This window comes from Monodon monoceros, unplaced genomic scaffold (genome assembly GCF_005190385.1).
Source record: "Monodon monoceros isolate NGI ecotype Baffin Bay Population unplaced genomic scaffold, NGI_Narwhal_1 Super_Scaffold_21, whole genome shotgun sequence".
Taxonomy (NCBI): Eukaryota; Metazoa; Chordata; class Mammalia; order Artiodactyla; family Monodontidae; genus Monodon; species Monodon monoceros.
In genome coordinates this window covers 173,860,465-173,877,455 of record NW_021703778.1, presented here as the reverse complement: position 1 = coordinate 173,877,455, position 16,991 = coordinate 173,860,465, and the positions used below count along the sequence as shown (strand labels likewise).

The window sequence follows — 16,991 nt, the reverse complement described above, 5'->3', positions numbered from 1 at the left end:
TCTAACATGGGTGTAATTGGAATCCCAGAAAGAGATTTAAAAATTTTAAAAGCATCCAGGAAAAAAATTGTAGCTTAACTTCAAAGTGCAACAAAACAGATAAACAGACTTTTTCAACAGAAATGATGCAAAGAAGACCATGGAATGAGCCTTGAAATTGCTGAAGGGAAATGACTGACAGCTTCCAATTCTATCTTGGTTGCCGGCAGCGTGGCCACTCCCGCGGGGCCCTGTCCCCTCTCCAGCCGCCCAGCTGCTCCCACCTGCGTCCCACCACCGAGGGCAGCGGCCAGGCTGCAGGGTCCCTCGTGCACTCTACACTCGTCAAGCCCCCCGCACCCTCTCATATCCCCACCTCGGGCGTCCACACCGAGGATTCCTGCAGCTGGGCAGGTCCCCAGCCAGGGCGAGGGGCGGGCTCCCTCCTCCAGGCGCCCCCATCTCTCCTCACAAGACCCCGGGGTCGACCCCCACTCCTCTCCCCGAGGGATGGGGAGGAGAAAAGCCACCTGCCCCCAGGACTCCCTGCAAGGCAGGCAGGTGTCTCTCCAGCCCCCCCCCCCCCCCCCCCCCCCCGGCCTGCAGCCTGCACCTCGGCCTTGGGAGAGAGGCGCCCTCCAGCCTGGTGCTCCAGGTGGGGCCTGGGAGCCCACTGCTCTGACTCAGGCCCCAGCTGGGTGGGGAGCCCCGCCCCACGCCCGGGCAGCCTCTCCTCCTTCCCTCTATCGGGTGACAGGTGCGGGAGGGAGACAGCCGTCCAGCGTCCTCCGTATCTGCTCGTCCGGGGCTGGCCTGGCTCTCTGTTCTGGACACTTCCCTCCTCTGTGTGGGTCGCGAGGCACTCTCGGGGCTCCCGGACCCCAGGTCTCTCCCGCGCTGGCTGCAGTGGGGTCCCCGCGCTGGTCCCCCTCCCTCGGAAGCCTGCAGGGGTCTGGGCGCCCAGGGTGGCGCTGGACGTCTGGTGCCCCGTGTGTGTGTCAGGTCGGGTCAGGTGGGCAGCCGGTGGCGCTTTTAAACATGTTCCGGGTCCTCCCCGCTCGGGTGTGGGCAGGACGCCCAGGTGGAGCTGGTGCAGCGATGGCACTGGCAGGTCGGTCAGCCAAGCCTCGCAGCTCCTGTCCTGCGGGTCCCGGCCCCCAGCGCCCCTGTGAGGATGCTGTGGGGGCCGCCGGGTGAGGTGCTCAGGCCCCACCAGGAGCCACGTGAGGGAGCTTAGAGGCAGAGCCCCTAGTTCTGGCCAAGTCTTCAGAGGACGCGGCCCTGGCCCACACTTTGGCCGTGACCTCGGGAGATCCTGGGCCAGAACTGTCCCACGAAGCCTCTCCCAGACCCCTGACCCACAGAAACTGTGAGATGATAAGTTTGTCATTTGAAGCTGCGAACTTTTGTGGTTGTTTGTTAGGCAGCAATTGCTAATGAGCATACAAAAAGTTGGCCAAAATGTGGAACAGTATTGAACTATGAGACAGTAATTTCATGGGACGATTTTGGGGATCAGTTTGCCCATGTGTGGCGTGTTGAGTGTAGGAATACTCTGCGCTCCAGTGATGCCCCTTGAGGAACATCCATGTGTGCATGGGGGCACGAAGACAAGAGTCATCACTGCAGCAACCTGTTTCCTCAGCATGAGACCGGTGACCAAAATTCTGCTCTGTCCTTCCAACAAAAGACTATGTTGTCCTGACCATACATGCACTGTCTTCTAGCTTAACCGGCTGGACTGCCCACGCCCTGTGGTGAGGGTGGCCACCTGCAGGGTGAGGCGATGATGAGCCACACGTCAATGGGGCTCAGAGGCCAGGCACCCTCCCATCATGACAGAGATCCACTGCAGATTTACTATACCCTCTTGTATCTTATTCCAGGGGTCATTGCAGTTCTGTTTCTAAGTTCAGCATTTAATGCCATTTGGGATTTATTTTTAGAACAGGGTGAGGTTGGGGCTCAATTTACCCTTTTCCTCCTCTAAACGGAAACCCCAGCCCCACTGAAAAGTCTGTCTTTTCCACAATGATTGAGGCCCCTAAATTTCCGTGTATAGTTGGGTTTGTTTCTGGACTCCTGGTTTTATTCCACTTGTCCCTGTACAAATACCTCGTGGTTTAATGGATGTAATTTGATATAATACTTTGATATACAGAAGGGCAATTTTCCTCTTCTTTTAGAATTTTCTTTTTTTTTTAAAATAAATTTATTTATTTATGGCTGCGTTGGGTCTTCATTGCTGCGCATGGGCTTACTCTAGTTGTGGTGAGCGGGGACTACTCTTCGTTGTGGTGCACGGGCTTCTCATTGCGGTGGCTTCTCTTGTTGCGGAGCACAGGCTCTAGGTGCGCAGGCTTCAGTAGTTGTGGCACACGGGCTCAGAAGCTGTGGCTCGCAGGCTCTAGAGCACAGGCTCAGTAGTTGTGGTGCACGAGCTTAGTTGCTCCATGGCATGTGGGATCTTCCCGGACCAGGGTTCAAACCCGTTTACCCTGCATTGGCAGGCGGATTCTTAACCACTGCGCCACCAGGAAAGTCCTTTTTAGAATTTTCTTGACTGTTCTTGTGCAGTATCTCTTCCAGATGACTTTAGGGTCAGCTTATCAAGTCACTTGAAAATCCTGTTGACATTTTGGTGGGGATTAAATCGACTTTACAAACTGACTCGTGAAGATTTTAAGTATTTACAACATTGCTTTCAAGTGGGAATAAGGCATTTTCTGATTAAGTTAGAGCTCCTGTCAATCCTACAGTCAAGGTTTAATGGTTTTTGAAAAAGGTGGTCTTGGGAGTTCTCCGTTGGCCTAGCGGTTAAGATTCTGGGTTTTCATGCCTGCGACCCGGGTTCGATCCCTGTAACTGAAATCCCGCAAGCCGAGCGGCCAAAAAAAAAAAAAAAAAAATGTGGTCTTGCACATTTCTTTTCGGGCTCATTCCCGGGGACCGCATGGGTGTTTCGGCGACCGTGAATGGCATCTGAAGATAACTGAGGGCGCGGGTGAGAGGGACACAGAAACGTGATGACACCGGTAACCACAGGTGGCACAAGTGACCGTCAGGGGGTGGGGAGACACGGAGGGGGGCTCCACACAACAGGGAGCGGGGTTGCATGGGGGCGTAAGGGCACCGCCAGACGGAGCCCGCGGAGCCACTAAGAGCCGCGGAGCCTGCCCACAAGCCCGGAGGGGGGGGGCGGGCGGTCCCGGGCGGTCCCGGCCGAGGGTCTCCACCCTCAACCTGCGCCAATCCGTCGCAGAGCTCTGCTTCTCAGACCCCGCCTGAGGCCCCGCCCACAACAAGGTACGCCCACAGTCCCTGGTCCCGCCCACCACTCCCCTGCTCTCGCTCCTAAGGCCCCGCCCACAAACCGCGGTCCCGCCCATCTGGCCCCGCCCCCGCAGGCCGCTCAGCCTTTCCTCCTGCTGCTGGCGCGCTGCCGTTGCGGACTGTAAGTCCCAAGTTCCGAGGCCTGGTGGTTGCGTCCTGGCCCGGAGACCGCGGGTTCGAGTAGTCGCGTCTTCGCCGCGGCCCCGGAGCCCGTGCCCGTTCCGCGGGGCGGGACCGTGGTGGACAGCGCCGTCCCGGCCCGCGCGGCGAATCTGCCGCTGCGAATCGGCGGGCTCGGCGGCGGCGGCCTCGCGAGAGTCTGGGCGGCGCGGACGCGGCTGCGGACGGGCCCGCAGACGGGCCCGGCGGACGCGCGGACCGGCGGGCTGACTGGGGCCGGGGCCGGCGGGCGGGGGCCCGGCCTGGAGCCGCCGGCATGACTGGCCGCGTGTGCCGCGGCTGCGGCGGCACCGACATCGAGCTGGACGCGGCGCGCGGCGACGCCGTGTGCACCGGCTGCGGCTCGGTGCTCGAGGACAACATCATCGTGTCCGAGGTGCAGTTCGTGGAGAACAGCGGCGGAGGCTCGTCGGCCGTGGGCCAGTTCGTGTCGCTGGACGGTGGGTCCCGGCGGGGCTGGCGGGGCGGAGGACCGGGTGGCCAGTGGCCTCCGTGCGTGTGCGGTTCTGGCTTTAGTAACGGAACTTACCGGAACAGGGGACAGGATGCGGCCTGGGGTCGGGGTCGTGGCCCATCCCCCTCAGCGCAGTCCCTTCGCTCCTTGGGGGGACAGTTGTTTGAATCTGGGGGTCGGGGACGTCAGCGCGTCCCCTCTCTCAGTCATCATAGTCGATCCAGCTCCTTTCGGGTTACAGTTGTATGAATTTAAACACATTTGGATTCGAGTAACACCACAGGGAGGATAGGGTTCCACAGCCCCACGCCTCCCCGCAGCGGCAGCTGCCCTCCGTCCCTGCAGTCTTGTTTTTCAGGAAGGCCGCGTAAATGGAACCAGCCCGTGGGCCACCTTCGGAGACTGGCATCTGTCCCTCAGCCCTGTGCCTTTGGGATTCGCCCAGGCTGTTGCGAGGATCTGGGCTCCTTCCTGTGCACGGCCCACGATTTGCTGAAGGACCTTTGGTTTGTTTCCAGTTGGGGGTGATTATGAATAGAGCTGCTAAAAACTTCGAGGATGGCTTCTTCCGTGGACATAGGTTTTCATTTCTCTAGGGTGGTTACCCAGGAGTGGATGGTAGCCGTATGTTTAACTTTATAACAAACCACCAAATGGATTTTCAATGTGGCTGGCACCGTTTTGCATTCTCACTAATTGCTTCACCAGAACTTGGTGTTGTCTCAGTATGTATATATATTTTGGGTGTGTTTCTAGTGTGTTGTGGTGCCTCATCTCCGTGTTGATGCATTTTCCTAATGCATAGTGATGTTAAACAGCATTTAATGTGCTCATTTGCCATCCCTTAATCCCCCTTGCTGAAATGTCTGTTCAAGTAGCTTTTTGCTCATTTTATATTCAGGTTGTTTGTTTCCTTACTGTTGAGTTTTGAGCATTCTTTAAATATTGTAGTTACAAGTCCTTTGTTAGATACGTGATTTGCAGAGCAGAAGTTTAAAATTTTGATTAAAAGTTTTAAAATTTGATGCAGTCCACTTTATTGACTATTTTTCTTTCATGGATTGTACTTTTCTCTTGTTGCAGAGCATGGGCTCTAGGCACGTGGGCTCAGTAGTTGTGGATCGTGGGCTCTAGAGCACAGGCTCAGTAGTTGTGGCACATGGGCTTAGTTGCTTCGCAGCATGTGGGATCTTCCCAGACCAGGGCTCAAACCCGTGTCCCCTGCATTGGCAGGCAGATTCTTAACCAGTGCGCCACCAGGGAAGTCCCCGGTAGTAAGTCTTGAAATCAGATGTTGTGATTCCTCCAGCTTTGCTCTTCCTTTTCAGAATTGTTTTAGTTACTGTAGTTCCCTTCCCTTTTCATTCAATTTTAGAATAAGTTTGTGTATATTTACAAAAAATCTTGCTGGGGCTTTGACTGGAATTGCATTAAATCTCTTGATAAATTGGGAGAGATTTGACATTTATTTATTTTTTTTTTTTTTTTGCGGTATGTGGGCCTCTCACTGTTGTGGCCTCTCCCGTTGCGGAGCACAGGCTCCGGACGCACAGGCTCAGCGGCCATGGCTCACGGGCCCAGCCGCTCCGTGGCATGTGGGATCTTCCCGGACCGGGGCACGAACCCGTGTCCCCTGCATCGGCACGCGGACTCTCAATCACTGCGCCACCAGGGAAGCCCGAGATTTGACATTTTTACTGTATTGTGTCTTCCAATCCATGAGCACAGATATCTCTCCATTCATTAGGTTTCCTTTGATCTTCCGTCATGGTTTGAAGTTTTCAGCATATAGCTCCTGTACATATTTTAGATGTTTACCTGAGACCCAAATAGAGCTGTTGTCAATAGTATTTTTCAGAAATTCAGTTTTCAGTTGTTCATGGCTGGCATATAGGAATACGGTTGATTTCTGCCATTGGCCTGTTTCCTGTGAGCTTGCGAAACTTATTGGTTCTAGGAGTATTTTTAAAAATAGATTCCTTGGGATTCTTTATGTAGACAATCATATTATCTCTAAATAGGGACTGTTTTCTTTCTTTTGTTTCTGTTTCTTGCTTTTGAGCAGACATGCTTGCCTTCTTCCCAGTCTTAGAGGGAAGCATTCACTCTCCTCCCGCAATATGTTGTTAGCTATAGGTTTTTGATACCTGTTCTTCATCAGTAAAGTTGAGGACGTTCTCTTTCCACTCCTAGTTCGCTGAAAGTTTTTATCATGAGTGGATGATGAGTTTTGTTTTTCTTCTTTGGTCTGTCAGTGTGGCTGGTTTTTGAATGTTCAACGTGCTTTGCATTCCTAGGGTAAACCCACTTGATCACTGGGTATTATTCTTTGTATGTGTTGCTAAATTAGATTTGTTAATATTTTGTTGGGAATTCTTACATTTTTGTTCATATGGTATATTAGTGTGCAATTTTCTTGTAATGTCTTTGTCTGGTTTTGATATCAAGGTAATGCGCCTCCTGGAATGAGTTGGGAAATGTTCCCTTCTCTTCCGTTTTCTGGAAGGATTGTGTAGAATTGGTGTTATTTCTCTGACTGTTTGGTGGAATCTACTAATGTAGCTATCTGGGCCTGGAGGTTTCTTTTTCAGAAGTTTTTAATTACAGGTTCAGTTTCTTTAATAGTTGTAGGTTTTATTTATATTTTAGAATATCTCTTTCATGTCGGGTGAGTTTGTCGTTTTGAGGATTTGGTCCATTTGATCTAAGTTGCTGAATTTATGCACGTAGAGTTGTTGGTACTGTTCCCTTATTCTTTGGATGTCTGCAGGGTCTGTAGTGGTGTCTCATTTTCCTTTCAGATATTGGTGTTTTGCATCTTCTCTCTTTTTCCCTTTGTTTCTCCTGCTGGAAGTTTATCAATTTTTTTGATCTTTCCAAAGAACCAGTTTTGGGTTTCATTGCTTTTTCTCTCCTGTTTTCTGCATGGCACATGTCTTTGTGTTCTTTTTGTTGTTGTTCTTTGTTTTTTTTTCATCTTTGTGTCCTTCCTGAGCAACTTCCTGGGACTGCTGGGGGGGAGTCTCCCTGGCACTGTGTTTGCAGCTTTGTCACATGTTGCCAAACTGCCCCCTCAGTCATCCAAGACTTTGATGCCTGTTGGGAAGAGAGTAACAACGACAGTAAGAAGGAATAATCATAGTAGCTGACACTTAGGGTTTCCCATGGGAGGCACTGTGCTGAGTGCATCCCTTGTACCTGATGACAGCCTGTCCTCACTGCAGACGACAAAGCTGGGTGCAGAGGAGTCCTGGACGTGAGAGATGTGCTGCCACCTGTGGGCAGTGACGTTGGTCCCACGGCCTTTGAGCGCAGGCTCAGAGCTGGGCGCCCTTTGGTGGTGTGATTTAAAGGTGTCATGAGCCGGGGCTGGCTCTGTCCGGTGAGCTCACTCTCTGGAGGGAAGCGCTGCAGGGGTTGTGGGTTCTCAGCTCCTGTGTACAGGGCGGAGAGGGAGGGGCAAGGGGCGCCGCCTCCTCCAGCAGCCCCTGCCTCCCCGGGTGGATCCCTCCCAGACTCCTGGCCTCCTCCCTTCCGCATCACAACAGCAGCCACCCTGGTAGTCAGCTCTGGCTGCTGTCAGCCTCCCTGGTGCGGAGTGTGTGCCCAGCTGGCCCCCCAGCTCTTCCTTTGCTCCAGCCTCATCCTGGAAGCTGGGCCTTCTCTCTGGGGTGCCCTTGTGCAGGGCCCAAGGCCACTGTCTTTCTTAAGCGTTCTTGTTTACTCTTTGAGAAGGAGTGGTGGATGGTTAGCTCCTCAGTTTACTTGAGAATATGTAAATTAGACGTCAGGGCCCTGTGGCCAGCGGCCCTGTCACCAGCTGGGTTTCTGACTGTGACCCAGGCCCAGGGTCCAGAGGCGAAGAATCCCAGTCCCCCTGGGTCCCCTGGTAGATGTTTGAGGACGGGCAAAGTGTGAGTCCAGCGTCCCAGGCTGGACTCGCAGAGTGGTGGCAGCTAGGGTGGTGCTGGGGACGTCTGGGCTGTGTCTTTCAGTTGATGGGCAGCTGGTGAGGGGATGGGCGTAGCTGAGAGAAGGGATGGATGTGAGGACTGCAGAATGGCAAGGTGGTGGGCAGAGCTGGGGCAGCTGGGCCTCTGCGGGCCTGAGGAGGGTCCCACTGAGTCATGGGGGAAGGGCTCACCAGAGCGTCAAGGAGCTCAGGGGCAGAGTAGGGCTTCCTGGCACAGGCCCACGCCAGCATCCCGTCCCTGGTGTCGGTGCTGAAGGTCTCGAGGACAGTAGGTCTTTCCCCTGGGTGTCCGCTGCAGTTGATGGTGCACGGTGAGCCTGCGGGCCCCTCCCGGGAGCTGTACCTGCTGCTCCCCCAGGATGAAACCCAGAGGCAGAGGGAGCTCCTGCTTCCCTGGGTCCTTCCCTTCCTCTTCTGGGGTGCACCCCCAAGGGTTCCATGACCACAGCTTTTAATCGCTGCAAACTTTGTCCCTGAAGTCAAGGTGTCTGTAAGTGCTAGTGTTCTCGTGGTTATGAGTAATGAGGTGCTTTCCATGCGTAAAACGATGAGGAAGGTTTGGTGCCCAGCTCTGGTGGGGGTGGAGCCTCTCTTGCTCGCTGGGGCAGCTCCCTGGGTCCTAAAGAACAGCAGACCCACCTGCCCTCTGCCTGGCTTGTGCCCTGCCCGGAGAGGGTTCTCTCGGGCACAGCCTACCAGGTGTCCTGGCCAAGCTCTGGTCCTGGAGTTTCAGAGGTTCTGCATCTCTGTTTCTATCTTGTGGCCCCTCAGAGCCCCACTGAGTTCCTGCGGGAAGGGACCTGCTCTCAGGAAATGGCTGAGTTTTGTCCTGGAGGCACTTGCGTGAGAGAGGAATGTTGTTCCTAAAATGTCATTTGCTGCTTTTATCACACCTGCCATGCTGCATGCTGCGTGGTTTCCATAATCAGACTTTTAATCGTGACGAAACAGGCTCTTCAGTAGCTGTGTCTGGTTGACAGAAGTTTAGGCTGCTGCCACTGTTTAGCTGTTGATTCGCTGACCGCAAGAGGTCTGTGTCCAGCCACAGCCCCATGCCCGGGGCTCAATGTGGACTTGCTGAGTGTCTTTCGGGTGCCTTAGGGAAGTTATGCCAACGTCTGAGCTCAGGTCGAGGGGCCACTGGATTTCTCTTCCGTCCTGGAACCGCCCAGCTGGACCTCGTGCAGTTGTCCCCCCTTAAAAGGAGTTTCACAGCAGTGACAGAAACCCCTCACTTTAAATAAAATGAATACAGACTTAGGAAAGGCTTTGCTAACCCATGTGGGAGGGATCCGTGAGTGAAATGGAGGACGGGGCTTTGTGCTGCTTTTCTGTTTGCGGTCTTGGGGTGTTGGTGTTGCTGGCTTTGTCCTCAGTGCTCAGAGTGGCCGAGAAGCACCCCCCCGCCCCCCCACCAAGTTGCAGGGGTCAGGCCTTTGCACCTTCTTGCTTTTGCAGCCACAGCTGGGAGGGGCACAGGTGCCTCTGGGTGGAATTTCTGGCCCCTCCCCTGCTGTCCACAAGGGGGCAGCCTTGGCCCGGTTGTGCTGATAAGAACTGCAACTTCTACTTGTTAGATGTAGCTGGTTGTATCTTGTTTGTTACAGGATCTTGTTATAGAAAATATCAAATGTTTTTAGAAGTAGAGGGAATAATATGAAGGGCATCTGAAAGACAAGTACAGCGTGCATTGATGGTTTTGGTCATAGGTGGTACTCAAGCTTTCTTTCACGCTTCAGGGGACCCTAGCCCCGTGGTGTTAGCTATTTGAGATTTGCTGAATAAGCACTTTTCATAGGCTCCACCACTGCTTTCCAGATGTTATCTACTGTAACCAAATCCCCAGTGGGTAGTATTTGTTGAATAAAAGAATATGCATCCATTTGGCAAGCAGGTTTTGACCTGCCCCCTCCCTTCCCCCAGCTGGCTGGACCTAGTAAGGCACCTTCCTTGCCAGGACTTAGTCCCTGTTTCTCCTGGGAGCACATGCAGGACTGAGGCTACGTACAAGGGCCTTGGAGAGCACCAGGGTGGTGTGTATGTATATGTGAGCGTGTGTGAGTGTGCACGGGGCAGCAAGCATCAGCTCCCAGAGCAGGTGGGGCTGGAGCAGCCCCAGGAAGCGTGACTGGGGCGTTGGGGAGAGACAGGGAAGGACAGCACCGCAGCAGGAAATAGAGGTCCTGGAAGTGCAGGGGGGAGCACGTGCAGGGAGTGCGGGGGGGGGAGTGAGGGGAGAGGGTGAGGGGAGGGCGTGACCTCTCAAGGTCTTGCAGTGCCTTTAACGCTCACCCAGAATGAGGCTCCACTCTTACTCAGCAGCACCTTTGGGTGACCTGCCCTGGTCGCTTCCCATCTGTGTCTAAGCAGGGAGAGGTGGCTGGGAGGAAGGCCCCCCAGGGTCCTTGTGCCTGGAAGGTGGGGCTTCAGGGGATTTATACCCTTACGTTGTCCTTTTTCTAATGCAACATTATTGTAATTGTTTGCTTAAAACATGTGCTGATTTCCGTTAAAACAATGTGGTGATTTTTTTTCCTTTTTCTCAAATAAAAGTTGGGCAGCACTGCACGCAGGTCAAAATGTGGCTGTCCTCGTCAGGGGGCTGAGGGGTTGTGGCCTTCTTCAGTGGTTCCTACGTCCAAAAGATCACAAATATAACAATCCTGAAGTGTATAAAAGCTGCCACAAAATAGGAGGGAACAAGATGCAGACCCCGTCTCAGGCCGGTGAGCCCATGTCGGGCTTCTGCAGAGTCAGAGGTAACACTGGAGTGTTGGAGGCTCCTCATTTCTGGGCCGGGTGGACAGGTCTCCCCTGGGCCCTGCACTGCTCCTGGCCCCTCTCCAGGCCCCCAGTGTGCCCTGCCTGGCCCTCTCCCTCCCTGCCCTCTATGGCCAGCTTCTTGAAGACACTAAGTTTGTGGTAACTTGTCAGGGCAGTGATAGAAAACCAGCACACCCAGGGTGACAGCAAAACCTTCCCCAGGCACCGCCACCTGTCCCCAGGCTCCACATCCTACTGTGAGAGAGCCATGGGCTCCCTGCCAGTACCCACTGGGGCCGGTGCTTAGACCCCACTGTCGGACCACAGGAGTTGGTGGGGGACGCTGCCCAGCCCTGGGCCTCAGCCCCAGGGAAGCTGCTGAGGCAGGGACGCTGGGTGCTGGGGCCACCAGCCAGCCAGCCCCCTGCTGTGCTCCCGGCTACTTCCAGCTGCTCGTAGCCCACTAACTGCCCAGCCAGGCCTACTTGTTGCTCGTTTCAAAGTTTTCTTAGCCCATCTGATTTCTTTCTTTCCCAGCTGACCTTTAGAATCGTTTTGCTGAGATCTCTAAAGAATCTTGTTAGTGCTGGTTTGGGATTTGGTTGCAGTCACAGAGAAGCCGAAGGCCGACTTGTTTTCCACTGTCTGTTCTGGTAGCCGGCCTATGGATGACCCAGAGGTCCCTGCTGGCCCCAGGAGGTGGGCCGTGTGTTCTCCTCAGGGGCCTGTTCTCAGACTTCAGTGACCTGGCCTCCCAGATCCCTGTCACTTCTGAGTTTCCACTTCATCCTCCAGCAGGCCCTGCACCCTTACCTCCCCCACGTGGCTAACAGTGTGAGGTCGTGTTCCCTAACTTCAGGAGCCTCTAATCCTTTGCTCTGTACTTTGTAACAGACACACTGGCCTGTGGGATGCGCAGCGCTTCCCCGCTCCCCCGCCTGTGCCTGGCCGCCTGCGCCCCTCACTTAGGCGTGGCGCTCCTTTGAAGATCACGCTTCAGCGCTGGGGTTTGTAAGTCTGGTGAACAATCTGGATGTCCACCTGGCTGTCTTCATGGGGTATCAGGGCAGAAGTCCCTGCCCTGAAGCCCTGCAGAGTGGAGCACGTGAGACGTCCTGGGGAGGCTTGCAGTTGGTGGGAGGTTCAAAACAGAGCGCCTGTAGGTGCAGCTATAGCTACACGTTGGGTTCCAGGGCTTCCTAGGTTGCTGCTCTGTGGGCGGGCAGCACACAGGTGGGTAGAGGTGCGAGCGTCTCCTGCAGACTGGCTCCTGCCCTCCCCCTCCTCCGCCCCCCGGGAGATGGATGCGATAATAAATGTGAATTGGCTGGCCCAGGGCCCGCAGAGGGCCAAGGTGAGGGGCTGGGCTGGGCCGGGCCAGGCCTGGGCCGTAGTTTGGAGAGCTGTGTGACAGTCTCTTCTGGGACATGGTTAGAGAATGCAGATGGGCATGGTCCACGCCCTCGGCTCCAGGTCAAGGCCACGACCCTGTTAGCAGGGCAGAGGTGTGAGTGGTGCGGTGAGATGCTCGCTGAGGCCTGCTGCTCTGAATCTGGCTCCAGAGACGCTGATGCACGAAAGGGCTGTTGACACAGATCTCTGCCCAGTGTCGGCTCATGAGTCTGATTTGTGTCTCTAGGTGCTGGCAAAACCCCAACCCTGGGCGGCGGCTTCCACGTGAACCTGGGAAAGGAGTCAAGAGCACAGACCCTGCAGAACGGTATTTCCCGCCATGGGTGCTACTGGAAGAGGGTGGGCTCCTGAGGCGGGACAGGGATGTGGGACGAAGGATAAGAGTAACAGCCTGCCGTGAACCCCCCATCCTTGTCACGAAGCCAGTGCAGGCCCCACTTCTGGGAGGACTTGTTGGCGGAGTCCCCTCCCCGGGTCGTCAGGACCCTGCCTGGGTGCCCTGCAGTGCCCTGGGCCTCCTGCAGGGGCTCTCTGCCAGGGCTACTCTGAGGTCTCTGGACCCTAACGGGCCCACACCTGTTTGTTACAGTTTCAGTTGCGATAAGCACAGGAAAAACAAATTTATAGCAGTTTGATGTGTGGTGCCATTTTTGTTGTATTTTGTAACCATCCCAGTCCACAACAGATTGGAGAAATGTCTGTTCAGACCTTGGCCTGGGGGCTTCCCTGGTGGCGCAGTGGTTGAGAGTCCGCCTGCCGATGCAGGGGACACGGGTTCGTGCCCCGGTCCGGGAAGATCCCACATGCCGCGGAGCGGCTGGGCCCGTGAGCCACGGCCGCTGAGCCTGCGCGTCTGGAGCCTGTGCTCCGCAACGGGAGAGGCCACAACAGAAAGAGGCCCAAGTGCCGCTAAAAAAAAAAAACAAAAACCTTGGCCTGTTTTTAATTGGCTTATTTGTCTTCTTATTGAATTGTAAAAATTCTTTATGTGTTTTAGATACAAGTCTCTCTTATCAGTTATATGATTTGCAGAAAATTTTCACCCATTCTGTGGGTTTTTTCACTCTCTTGGTGGTATGCTTTGAAGCACAAAGGTTTTTAATTTTGATGATGTGCGGTTTATTTACTCCTTTGTTGCCTGTGCTTTTTGTGTCGTAAGAAAGGTTGCCTGATTCAATCCAAATCCCAAAGATTTATGCTTATGTTTCCTTCTGAGTGTTGTGGTTTTAGCTCTTAGGTTGAGGTTTTGATCCACTCTGAGTTAGTTTTTGTGTCTAGTGTAAGGTAAGGGCCCTACTTCACTCTTTTGCATGTGGATATCCAGCTTTCTCAGCATCATTTGCTGAACAGGCTGTATTCAGTTGGCACCCTTGTCAAAAGTCAGTGACCGTAAACGTGAGGGTTTGGATTCTCCCCTCTGTTCCATTGGTCTGTGTCTGTCCTTTTGCTAGTATCACACTGTTTTGGTTATTGCATCTTTGTAGCAAGTTTTGAAATCAGGAAGTGTGAGTCCTCCCAATTTGTTCTTCATTTTTAACATTGTTTTGTTGACTATTCTGAGTCCCTTGAATTTACATATGAATTTTAGGTTCAGTTTGTCAGTTCCTGCAAAGCAGCCAACTGGGATTCTGATAGGGATTTACATTGACTCTGTAGACCAATTCGGGGAGTATTGCTGTCTTAACAAGATGAAGTCTTCTGAGACCTGAACGTGGAATGTCTTTCCATTGATTTAGGTCTTCCATAATTTGTTTCAACAATTTTTATGGTTTTCAGAGTATAAGTTGTACATTTCTTTGCTAAATTTATTCCTAAATATTTTATTCTTTTTGACTATTGTAAGTTGAATTGCTCTTTAAGTTTCATTTTTTGGTTGTTTGTTGCCAGTGTATAGAAATATGAGAGGTATTTGTATATTGTTCTTGTATCCTGCAGCCCTTGAAAAACCCACATATTATAATAGTTTTTTTAGCGGATTCCTGAGAATTTTCTATATATAAGATCACGACATCTGAAAATAGATATAGCTTTGCTATACTTTCCAATCTAGACACCTTTTTTTTTTTTTTTTTTTTTTTTTTGCGGTACACGGGCCTCTCACTGCTGTGGCCTCTCCCGTGGCGGAGCACAGGCTCTGGACGCGCAGGCTCAGCGGCCATGGATCATGGGCCCAGCCGCTCCGCGGCATGTGGGATCCTCCCGGACCAGGGCATGAACGCACGTCCCCTGCATCGGCAGGTGGACTCTCAACCACTGCGCCACCAGGGAAGCCCTAGACACCTTTTAATTTTCTTCCCTGACAGCCCTGGCTAGAACCTCCAGCACCACGGTGAATCCAGGTGTCTTATTCCTGATTTCAGGAGAAGTGTCCAGTCTCTCACCATTAAGTGTGATGTTGGCTGTGGTCAGCTCAGGCAGGGACACCCTCTGCTGGGACCTCTCAGACACTCTGTGAGGACGCTGTCAGGAATGTTATGGCACATAAGAGTGCCTCCGTCTTGGGTGTGTCCCTAAGCTCCGCGATCTTCACTTGCACGCTGGGAAGATGGGCTTGGTGAGGTCCAGCATCCTTGCCTACATGCTGGTCACCTTCTCCTTGGCTCTCGAGGACCCACCTCCTGTAGCTGCTGTGGATGGGAGTGGCCAGCATAGACTCGGCCGCAACTCCCCCATCCAGTAGGGCTGACATCTGCGTCGGCTGACTGCCGTGAGGGCAGGTGGTGGGCTTCTAATTATGACTAGCATCAAAATGTTTTAAATTTTCCATTGAGATTTTTCCTTTGACCCCATGGGTTTATTAGTGTTGTTGGCTCTTCCAGCTTGAATCTTCTGTGTTTAGAGCTCATACTCTGTCGGATTTCAGTCTTTTGAAATGATTTGACGCTTGCGTTATGGCCCAACATATGGTCAGTTACAATCAGTTTGGGCACTTGAAAATATTTTTCTGCAAAAAGTGGGGTGTTCTGTACATGTCACTTGGGTCAGATTTCCTCCCAGAGCTCACTGATTTTGGTTCTGCTTGTCTGTCTGTCTGTCACTGAAAGGGCATATTAAGATCTCCATGATGATTGTGGGTTTGTCCATTTCTACCCATAGTTTTGTTGGTCTTTTGTCTTGCCTGTTTTAAGACTATGTGTATAGAAGTTTAGCGCATACAAACTTATTTATTTATTTAGGCCGTGCTGTGCAGCTTGCAGGATCTCAGTTCCTAAACCAGGGATTGAACCCAGGCCACGGTGGTGAAAGCCCGGAATCCTAACCATTAGACCACCAGGGAACTCCTTAGTGAACACAAATTCACAATTATTCCTGGCTGGTAGCCTGAGTCTCCATTGCTAAAGTAGTGCTCTGGCCTTCAATCCCACTTGTACTGGCCTAGTTCCACCTGCTTTCTTCTAGCTGGTGCTATCACATAATGTTTCTTTTTCTCTGTGGCTGACTTTAAGATCTTCTGCACATGAAGAAGTTTATCCCCTATAGAGAATGTATCTATTTCCGGACTTCCCTGGTGGCACAGTGGTTAAGAATCCGCCTGCCGGGCTTCCCTGGTGGCGCAGTGGTTGAGAGTCCACCTGCCAATGCAGGGGACACAGGTTCGTGCGCTGATCCGGGAAGATCCCACATGCTGCGGAGCAGCTAAGCCCATGCACCACAGCTGCTGAGCCTGAGCTCTAGAGCCTGCGAGCCACAACTGCTGAGCCCATGTGCCACAACTACTGAAACCCACGCGCCTAGAGCCTGTGCTCGGCAACAAGAGATGCCACCGCAATGAGAAGCCTGCGCACCACAACGAAGAGCAGCCCCCGCTCGCCGCAACTAGAGAAAGCCTGCACGCAGCAACGAAGACCCAACACAGCCAAAAATAAATAAATAAATAAATTTATAAGGAAAAAAAAAGAACGTATATATTTCCAAAAACCTAGAATAGGTGGTACATCGGACTCAAATCAGTTGTAGTTGTAAAGAGCAGCATTCATGCAGACATATTCATGGAAGTAAAACTGGAAACTAGCAATAAAGAAAGAGAAATAACCCACCTAATTTTAAAAAAAACTTCAAATAGCCGTTGGTTTAAGTACAAAATCAAAGCAGAACTCGCGGACTCCTCGGAACGGGCTCGGTGAGGTCTGAGGCCGAGGTGGAGCCCACTCAGCTGTTCGGGGAGGCCCAGAGCCTGGGGGGCAGCCTACTCTGTCGTCCTCCTCACACCTTTCCCGGGGCTCCTGCCTGGGGCCAGCGGCCAGCGGCCTGGCCCCTGAGGAGGGGCTGGCCCTCCCTCCGCCCACCGTGGCAGGTGTACCCTCCTGTCTTCGGCTGCCTCCCCCGGTGTTATCGTCCTATCTCTGTCTGGGTGAGGGCTGCAGGGACCGAGGGGTGCCGTCTCTCCACAAGGCGCCTCTCTTCTCCAGACCGGACCGGAGCTGACCTGTTGTCCTCCCCCGGGGAAGACTCCTGTCTTTTCACTTCCCACCACCTGCCCCCAGTCTGTTGGGTTGGGTTGAAATCTATGGATTTTACTTCAACTGTTACTCTTTGTGTTAGGTTTTGGGTGCCTTTCTTAGAAAACAAGAGAGTTGGGAGAGGAACAGACGGCTTGGATTGTGATTCCGTTCACGCGGGGGTCTGCGCCTCCTGGCCCCCCTCCCTCCCTGGAGGTGTGGTGCCCGCGCAGGTCCCTCTCTTGGGCCGTGTCTGGTTTATTGGGAACGTGCTCAGGTCCCAACTGAGGTGCAGCTCAGTGAGAGAGAAGCCCTGGAGTCTTCCCTCCGGGTGCCTGGGAGGGGCTGGAGCGGGCGCCCCACTTAGCGTGGAAAGGGCATCCTGGGTGCCAGCGAGGGGATTTGGTCCAATCTGAGTTTCTGTCTCACTCTCTTTTTCTTTCTAAATTTGGACCTT

At 53.3% G+C, this 16,991-nt stretch overlaps 1 protein-coding gene across 3 annotated transcripts in view; it reads left to right on the top strand.

The window, feature by feature from the left end:
- The first annotated feature begins 3,718 nt into the window (after positions 1–3,718).
- Positions 3,719–16,991, top strand: part of BRF1 (BRF1 RNA polymerase III transcription initiation factor subunit) — a 71,673-nt gene continuing 58,400 nt past the window's right edge. For all 3 annotated transcript variants that reach the window (XM_029238951.1, XM_029238950.1, XM_029238949.1), the window contains exons 1-2: positions 3,719–3,932; positions 12,322–12,402. In XM_029238951.1, coding sequence (XP_029094784.1) covers positions 3,749–3,932; positions 12,322–12,402 — 265 coding nt within the window. In that variant the 5' untranslated portion in view covers positions 3,719–3,748. The remainder of the gene's footprint in view (positions 3,933–12,321; positions 12,403–16,991) is intronic.